The sequence below is a fragment of the Tenebrio molitor genome, chromosome 6 (assembly GCF_963966145.1).
Source record: "Tenebrio molitor chromosome 6, icTenMoli1.1, whole genome shotgun sequence".
Lineage (NCBI taxonomy): Eukaryota > Metazoa > Arthropoda > Insecta > Coleoptera > Tenebrionidae > Tenebrio > Tenebrio molitor.
In genome coordinates this window covers 9,487,674-9,496,085 of record NC_091051.1, presented here as the reverse complement: position 1 = coordinate 9,496,085, position 8,412 = coordinate 9,487,674, and the positions used below count along the sequence as shown (strand labels likewise).

General features: G+C 32.6%; 1 protein-coding gene and 3 long non-coding RNA genes across 4 annotated transcripts; all 4 read left to right on the top strand.

Moving 5' to 3' along the window:
* Window positions 1-58: 58 nt before the first annotated feature.
* Window positions 59-904, top strand: LOC138133138 (uncharacterized). The gene has a single exon (XM_069050943.1). The coding sequence runs from the start codon at window positions 59-61 to the stop codon at window positions 902-904; it is 846 nt and encodes a 281-aa protein (XP_068907044.1).
* A 1,749-nt stretch (window positions 905-2,653) lies between these two features.
* Window positions 2,654-3,052, top strand: LOC138133558 (uncharacterized). The gene is made up of 2 exons (XR_011160410.1): window positions 2,654-2,751; window positions 2,805-3,052. It is a non-coding gene; the product is annotated as an uncharacterized lncRNA (long non-coding RNA).
* A 1,911-nt stretch (window positions 3,053-4,963) lies between these two features.
* On the top strand, window positions 4,964-5,994 carry LOC138133593 (uncharacterized). Its single transcript, XR_011160428.1, has 2 exons — window positions 4,964-5,178; window positions 5,736-5,994. It is a non-coding gene; the product is annotated as an uncharacterized lncRNA (long non-coding RNA).
* Window positions 5,995-8,014: 2,020 nt separating this feature from the next.
* On the top strand, window positions 8,015-8,403 carry LOC138132769 (uncharacterized). The gene is made up of 2 exons (XR_011160175.1): window positions 8,015-8,056; window positions 8,109-8,403. It is a non-coding gene; the product is annotated as an uncharacterized lncRNA (long non-coding RNA).
* The last annotated feature ends 9 nt before the right edge of the window (window positions 8,404-8,412 follow it).

Below are 8,412 nucleotides of genomic sequence, written 5' to 3'. Positions count from 1 at the left end.
ACAACGACGAGTGAGTGAGAGGTGATAAGCAGAAGACAGCGGGCAAGAAAGAGAGGGCATGCCGAAATCGCCAAAAGCAAGGAAAGAAAGCAGCAAGAGAGAAAGAGAAGAGGGTAGGATGTCGGAAGAAGGCCTGAACCCATTCAGAAAGAGTTCCAGAACCGAAAGATCCCCAAGTAGAGGCGAAGAAAGAAATCAAACCAAAGAAATAGAGAAGAAAATAAAAACAGTGCTCAGAGAGATAGAAGAGGATATGGCGGGAATAGTAGAGGAGAGCAGAGCACGAAGAAAGGAATTAGCGGCAGCGAGAGAGAAAGAGGGAGGGCAAGAAAGAGAGGACATGCTGAAATCGTCAGAAGTAAGGAAAGAAAGCAGCAAGAGAGAAAGAGAAGAGGGTAGAACGTCGAAAGAAGGCAAGAACCCACTCAGAAATAGTTCCAGAACGAGAAGATCACCAAATAGAAGCGAAGCAGAAAATCAAAGCAAGGAAATGGATAAGGAAATGAAAACTACCATGATAAGAGAGATGAGAGAGGAGATCAAAACACTAAGAAAGGAATTAGCGGCAGTGAGAGAGGAGAATGGGGAGCTAAGGAAAGAATTAGCGACAGTGAGAGAGGAGAGGAGAGGAAGAGACGAAAAAGAGCAGTTGGAGAAGGCAGATTGGATGAAAAGGATGGAAATGATAGAGGAAATGATGGAACAAAGAGAAAAGAAGGAGAGGAAGAATAATGTTATAATAACTGGAATAGGAGCAATAAGTGGAAATATAGAGAAGGGGGTGGAAGAATGGTTAGAAAGGGAGATAGGAGTGAAAGTGAATGTAAAGGAAGCATTTAAAATAAATAAAGATAAGATGATGCTGGCAAAAAAAAAGAAAGTTGGGAGCAGAAGAAGAACATAATGCTAAGTAAGAGTAAGTTAAAGGAAAAAAAAGGTGAGAGGATGTATATAGATGACGATTTGACAAAAGAAGAAAGGGAAACACAAAAGAAGTTAAGAGAGTTGGCCAGAGAGGAGAGAGATAGAGGAAAAAGGGTGAAAATAGGATACAGGAAAATACAGATAAACGGGGACTGGTTTAGATGGGATAAGAGACAGGAGAAACTGAAGAAAATTTGCTAAAAGAAGGAGAGAATAAGAAGACGCCTCGGCGAGAAAATGTACAAGGAGAAGGTGAATAAAAAGGTAGGGGGACAAAGACACAGAAAAGTAAGAGAGAAGAGAGAGAATAAGAGAATCGAAGTACAATAGGGAGGAGAAAGAGTATGTGTGAGAGAGGAAAATGATAGCGGGTTGCAGAGGTGGGGACGAGGAGAGAGAGAACAGGAATGGGAAGGAAGGAGAAGAGAGAGAGAAGGTGCAAGAAGTGACGCGAGGATAGTGAGAAGATCAAACACATGCGGCGAAATGAGAGAGAGAAAGAGAAGGGAATGGGGATTAATAGGGAGCGAAGACGGCAGGGAGATGGATGAAAGAATAAGCAAGAAGAGAGAAAGAATAGAGAACGAGAGGAGTGAGGGAGAACAATAAATTGTTATTTTTTAAGTTTTGTAATCAGGAATCTGAAAGCCCGTAGGGCAAAATAAAGCATTTTTCGTATTCGGTAAATTAGGCATTTAATGAACGTAATTTCTTTTTATTGCCAAATGATACATTTTTTAAAATTATTTATTCCAATGTATTAAAGAAGTATTTTGTATAGAGAAAAGAAATTTTGTAGATATGTAATACATGTTTAAAGTTATTTTACACGTATATACGTACAATTTTAATTTCAGAAATAAGGCCTTGTTAGTAACTTGTTATATCAAAATAATTTCGAATTATATAAATTATAATACTAAAAAGTTAGATATATGAAGTTGTTTTGTTAAATTTATTTTATATTGTACCGTTGTTAATTTAAATATTGTGTCAAATGCAATAAATGTAATAATTGTTGCAAAGTAAGTTTTATTTGACCAGTTTTAGCACACACTTAAGAAAATATGTATCTATATGAAACAAGAGAAATCAATAAGTTTTTTAACCAGACACACATAATGTTTCAAAGAAAAGAACTTCCACGACCATCACAAACGTAACGTTTCTTTTTTTTTTTTTCTTCACTCTATGCTATACTATTGGCAACTGCAGTATTATTTACACTTTTTTTCTGACAATGAGACAAAAAAGATTCGCGTTCGCTTTCCTTACGGTTTATTTCTTCGTCAAAATAATATTTAGGAAAAAATGGAGCATAATTTTCTTCTTAAACAGTAGCATCACAATTAATGTTTTTACCGAAATTTGTAGAAACACACTTGCAAATATCAATCACACGTGATAATTAAGAAAATATGAAAATTAGTGTTACACCAATGTTAACTTTAGTAAGATTTAGTAGTTTCCAAAATTATTTCACTGTCATGCTGATTAAAAGCTGCTGATTAAAAGATGAATAAATATGACATGACTAAACAAAATATTAGTTAAATAAACTGAAAGTGCATTATTTTAGGATAGGGGAAATAATGAATTCATTAAATATTATGTATCTATATTAGAAGTAAATTAATCAAAATTTGTAAATCATTGTTTTGTTCATACAAAATGTGTATTTTGTCTAGTCATTGATAAAATTAATTTTATCCCCCCGAAGGGATAATTGGAAAATTAGCTTTACATATCATAGGTATATAAAGGATCGTAGACTTAGCTACAATCATTAGTTTCTGTTAATTGTTCACCAGAACTACATCTACAAAGGTAAAATGTTTGATACTATGATTTTTTATTATTCATATACAGTACAATTTTAGCCCAAAGATGAAAGCCGCAGCTCTTTTGCTCATCTTCGCAGTCATCCTGACTTCCGCCTTTGGTTGGTATATGCAGCCAAATCTGAAGTCTGTTTCCGGAAGTGGTGATCATTCCCAGGTTTACAAAATTCTGGGTGACTTCTTTGCTAAACTGAGTGACGATGCTGTCCAAGTTGCTTCCGCTTCAGTACCCGGAAGACGTTAATGTTTCTGTAATGGCGCCTTAATAAAACTTAATTCAGCATAAATTTGTTTTTTTTTAATAACTAGAATTTTGAACAAGAGTAAAGTACAGTTTGTTGTTCAATGTGAGTTTGAACCCAGTTTGCATTTAAGAACAGTTGAAATATTTTTTGGATGTTGTTCAATGAAAACATACTATTGCGGTCAAAAATAACTGGGACAGCAGGTTACTGTTGACACTTCCAAACATATTGAGTTTGAATGAGTTTGGAAGTGTCTACAGTAACATACTGTCCCAGTTATTTTTGACCGCAATAGTAGGTAAAATCCAGCTAAAACACGGAATTTTTTAAAGTGTCAAAGTGGACGAGTTAAATCTGTGTTAACCGCAAAATAAAGTTAAACAACTATTGACTACTAGACATAATCTCCTTGATATGATTTTATCTTCAAGTCGCTTTTTTTGTAACGCTTCAAATCCTAGGAGTTGAAATGTCCACAGGCGGCTCGACCGAGTCAAATGTAAGGTCATTTGAAGCACATCTCACGATAAATTATCCTTATTAAAAATTAAAAAAGCCTGCAAAAAAAGCGAAATAACGTAATTATAACCCAATATTTAACCGGTGCCACTGTGTCATCCTTGTGCATGGATGACAGATGTCAAAATCAAAAATAACAAAATGGCCGTTCAACGTTAAAAAGTAAACTTTACACTTTTAGACATTTTAGTGATATTAAATCTTCAAGGACTAATAATATTGCAACAAGAGAACTAGGAATTACTGGTGCCTTAAAATTTGAAAATTGTAAGTTTGAAAATTGTCATTTACTGGAACTGCAGCAAAGGAAAATAAATGACTTCGTGTGCGATTTCAGAGTAGGTCTTTTTATGCTTCGCCCAGTTGCCGACCTCCATTTCGTCTCGATCTTCAATCTCTAGGTTTAGCACAAAAAGACTCACTTCTACTCTTAATGATATAATCTACTATTATTTCTGTGTAACTAATAATAACATGCTGTAGAATACCGACTGTTGTCTTTAAAGAGTTGATCATTATTATGACCTATCAGCTTGTAATCTAGTTGTATGTACCGTCAGCACATTATTTCCTGTAATTGGGTGCTTCCTGTAGGAAATATATTTATTATTATTAAAAAAAAAGCAAAACTCATATTTCACATTTAATATCTATTATAAAAAAGGTGCACACGACTTTCAACACAAAGAAAATAAGGGCATTGTAGGTTATTATCTTATATCACAGACTTTATAAATTAAGCTGGCAAAATACAAAAATGACGCGAAATCGCTGTCACAATTATGTAATGCAGGGGTGCCAACAATGAATAACAGCGGTTTAGGGAAACCGTAATTATCTTTTCACTAAACAACAAATTGATTTAAAAAACCAATACCAGACAAAAAGTGATTATTTAAATAATTTTTCATTGACCTAATTTTGCTGTCTTCTCAACAGACGTTTTTCTGACATACTCGTATGTAAGTACTTATAACCAAATTTTTTTCTAAAAAAATACAAAATCACAAAGGGACAATTTTATTCTTCCACGAACACAGAAAAGACCAGATCCCGTGAATTCTGAACAATCTAAAGAAACTAATGTTAATATCAAAAAGATTTTGTTTTAGTATATTATTCTTTTACTAATGATTCAATTTTGGAGAATTGGTAATTTTTATTTTAGCTCTGTCCTGTTATATTAATTTATGGTTTTGTTTTATTTTATATTAATGTGTAGTTTTGTATCAATAAATTTTATTGAATTTGTACTTGGTCATTGCCTTTAATTCTACGTGAGTGCATCAAATTAAATTTCTGATATAAGTAGGTACATAATATTTATTTAGCAATATATCACAAAATAAGTGAATCGTCATTCCCCTATACTTCAAGCACTTTGTTACCTATCACTCAAAATATTGAAAATATGTAAAATGTATCAGATATATTCCATTTAGCCTGCAGTTAATAATTTTCATTGACTATGTAACTTTTCGTTGCAATTTTATCCAGTCATTGTCAAAATTAACTTAGATTAGACAGTTAATATCTCAATCTATGAAGTATTGCAAACGAGAGTAAGTAGGTATGTATATAAACCGTCACATCATACTGTCCAAATCATTCGTTTCTATAAACGACAGATCACAGATCAGAACCTAAAGGTAAAATTTAAACAAATAGTACATTTTATGTATCAATTATTCGTATCCCACCTCCACCCGGCGGCACGGCAATTTTGCCGGAGTACATACACTATTACGGATATTACTATCAAGTAATAGTGCAGTGCTTATCAACATAATTACCGGCGTCTCGCCTCCGCATTTTGACTTTGTTGTGTATTATGTTCTGTGTCAATGTTAAGGAACTTCCTCACGATGTGACATGAGTATAATAATATACCTTTTTGAATTTCAACTACCAATGTGTTATCTAAATCCAGAATTTTTAAATTTTTAAAAAGAGTTTGCGGTAGTATTCCCGTTGCTGAAATTACAAGTGGTAAAATCAAATTTTTTTCTAAACACCAAAGATTTCTCATAGCAACGGAGAGCTCTAAATATTTATTAATTTTTGTGTTATATGTCTGTGTTATATTATGTGAATTTGGAACAGCTATATCTAAAAGATATGCTTGCTTTTGTTGTTTATTTAAAATTATAATGTCTGGTCTGTTATGCTTAATATGAATGTCAATATAAATATAATTCAATTTCAGCTATCAAAATGAAAACCATCGCTCTTTTGTTGATTTTCACTGTTATTTTGACTTCTGCTTATGGTTGGTACATGCAACCCAATCTATCTGGTTCTGGCAGTGGTGATCACTCCCAAGTTTACAAAGCTCTAAGTGACTTTTTCTCTAAACTGAGTGACGATGCTGCCAAAGTTGCTTCAGCTTCACTACCAGGAAGACGTTGATTTTTTTCGTTTCTATTAATGTCAACAGCAAATAAATAAAACATTGTACTGCATAATTTTTTTTATTATACCAGTTGAATCTTCAACAAAAATAATAAATAGTATTTTTTTAATAGTCCGAATTTTTAAAATGAGATTGACCGAAAATAATCGTTACAAATGGTAAAGTACGTTACATTAAATCTGCTTAAAAGGCTTATTTATTATACATGAATCATAATCCCTGTTTTTGACACTAAAATGCGTGCGAAAATAATATATTAAAAGACAAGTTTCATAAGACCAGTCTTGAAGCACGAATTCAAGATTAAAAAACGAGTGGCGTAGTCACGAGTTATTTTAAAGAATGAGTGCTTCAAGGTCTTATGAAACTGGTTTTTTATACTATTTTTTGTAATTTGCCCTTTTTAAGCCGTTTTTAAACAAAAATGTTTACTTTCCTCGATTTAGGGATTTTTGTGGGGGTCGGTAATGTCTTAATTTTAAAAGTGAAAATTTGATCAAGTCTGCAAAGTCGCATTTTGTTTTATCCAAATTCTGTCACAAAACACGAATATGGAAGATAATCTTTCATGTACGCCCGCTGAAATATGTGAAATTGCCAAAAATACGGTCGCAAATTTGTTACCTGATAAATCCTGATAAATAATTCTTTACACATTTTGTAATTTAAACTGACACGCATGACGGATCAAGCTTTGCCAACCTAAAAATTTTCGTAAAATGTTGCGTGAAATAATGGCTATAAGGACATCCCAGATGATGATGTCGCATTCGTTAATATGTCTATTAGAGGTCTATTAGAGAATCCAAATGGAGGCAAATTACAAAAAGGGCCCTTAAAACACTAAAGCTTTAAGGGTTGCTTAGGTAACAGCAAATTCACCTACATTTTGAACGATGATAAATAGACATTTATAGAAAATTTATAATAGCAACGAAACAACAGCAATTCACCATTTCTATATCAACGATTAATGACACAGATTACTTCGGAAAAGGTATTTCAATTTACTTTTTTTGTTATAATTTTCAGATTGTAGTGCAGGTATAATAAAAAATAGCGTATGATACACCTTTATAAGGGCCTTTTTAGAATTTGCGTTTATAATACGTCTATAAACATCAGTCAGTAGGTTTCGTTTATGGCTTTATAAAAGTACACTGTACAGGGTGATTCAAGTTTTACCGCCCGCACGATTAAGCCTATTAAAAAATTAGTAAAAATTATCAATATTTCAGTGTATTACACCAAAAAACTTCCAATATTAATGTTCGAACTCTACTTTTTAACATCTGTTGTAGATGTAGTTGCATCCGTTACCTTGAATTACCAATTAATACGAAATTCCCTAGAATTTGAAAATTTATTGTTTTTATTTAAAAATTAAAACAAGGGTGCAAATTCTAAAAAATAACATACAAAACTGGTTTTATAAGGGTATTGGCGCACTCGTCCCATAGAAAACTCCCCTACGGGTCGTTTTCTACACCTGGGACTCGTGCGCCAAATCACACCCTTATAAAACTCGTTCTTTAATATACTATTAAAGCACTTGCGACGTTGAAAGCACTCCGCTACGCGTCGTGCTCTTAAACTCGTCACGCGTGCTTTAAAGGCTTCCTTATAAATTTGTATCATAATATTCTTAATATACTATTAATCGGGTAGAAATCATTGACCATTATCGTAAAAATGTTTTTAGAATAATATACAGCCGTGGACGAAATTTAATTGGGGTTTTATAAAAGTTTGTATTTAAACAATTTCTGGAGTAGTATTTGTTAAAATCAAAAGAGATGATAAAAATATAAATTAGCTTGATTCAAACTTGATCAAAAATTGTTTAGTTCCTGTGCTTCCTTTTACGTTTTATTTATTTGTTAAAACATCTCTGCATTAGCTTTATTAACTTACTCCAAAATAAATATTTTGGATTAAAAAAAAAACAAATACAATAAAATGAGTAAACAGTAAGTTAATTAATAATAGAGCCGTACCAAAATTAGTTTCTCAAGTGTTTGTTTTCTCACTTTGCTGATAATTTTTGGTATAAAAAAGCTTCAGAAAGTCAAATTCATCAATAGTTTACCTGCGCTACAAAACTGACCAAAAAGGTAAAATATAAAAATGTGACATTATACAATTAATTTATTATTCTCTTTTCAGCTTAAAATGAAAGCCGTTGCTGTATTTTTGATTTTTGCCGTCTTTTTGGCCACCACTTATGGAATAGGGATGCGTCCTAACATATTTGCTTCGCAAACTGCAAATCAAAACCATGCTGACGTTTTCAAAGTTCTTGGTGACTATTTCCACAGACTAAGTGACATGCACGCAAAAGATGCCGTAGATATGTATGGTCGTCCCATTGGACGCTAAAAATGTAATTTTTTTATTGCTTTTGATTTGTTTAATTTGGGTATGCTTACTTTATCTATTTTCAATAAAAAATTATTACTAACTCTGTCTT

Excerpts from the sequence above, each read along its gene's own strand:
- LOC138133138 (XM_069050943.1), top strand. The coding sequence starts at position 59 with ATGCCGAAATCGCCAAAAGCAAGGAAAGAAAGCAGCAAGAGAGAAAGA.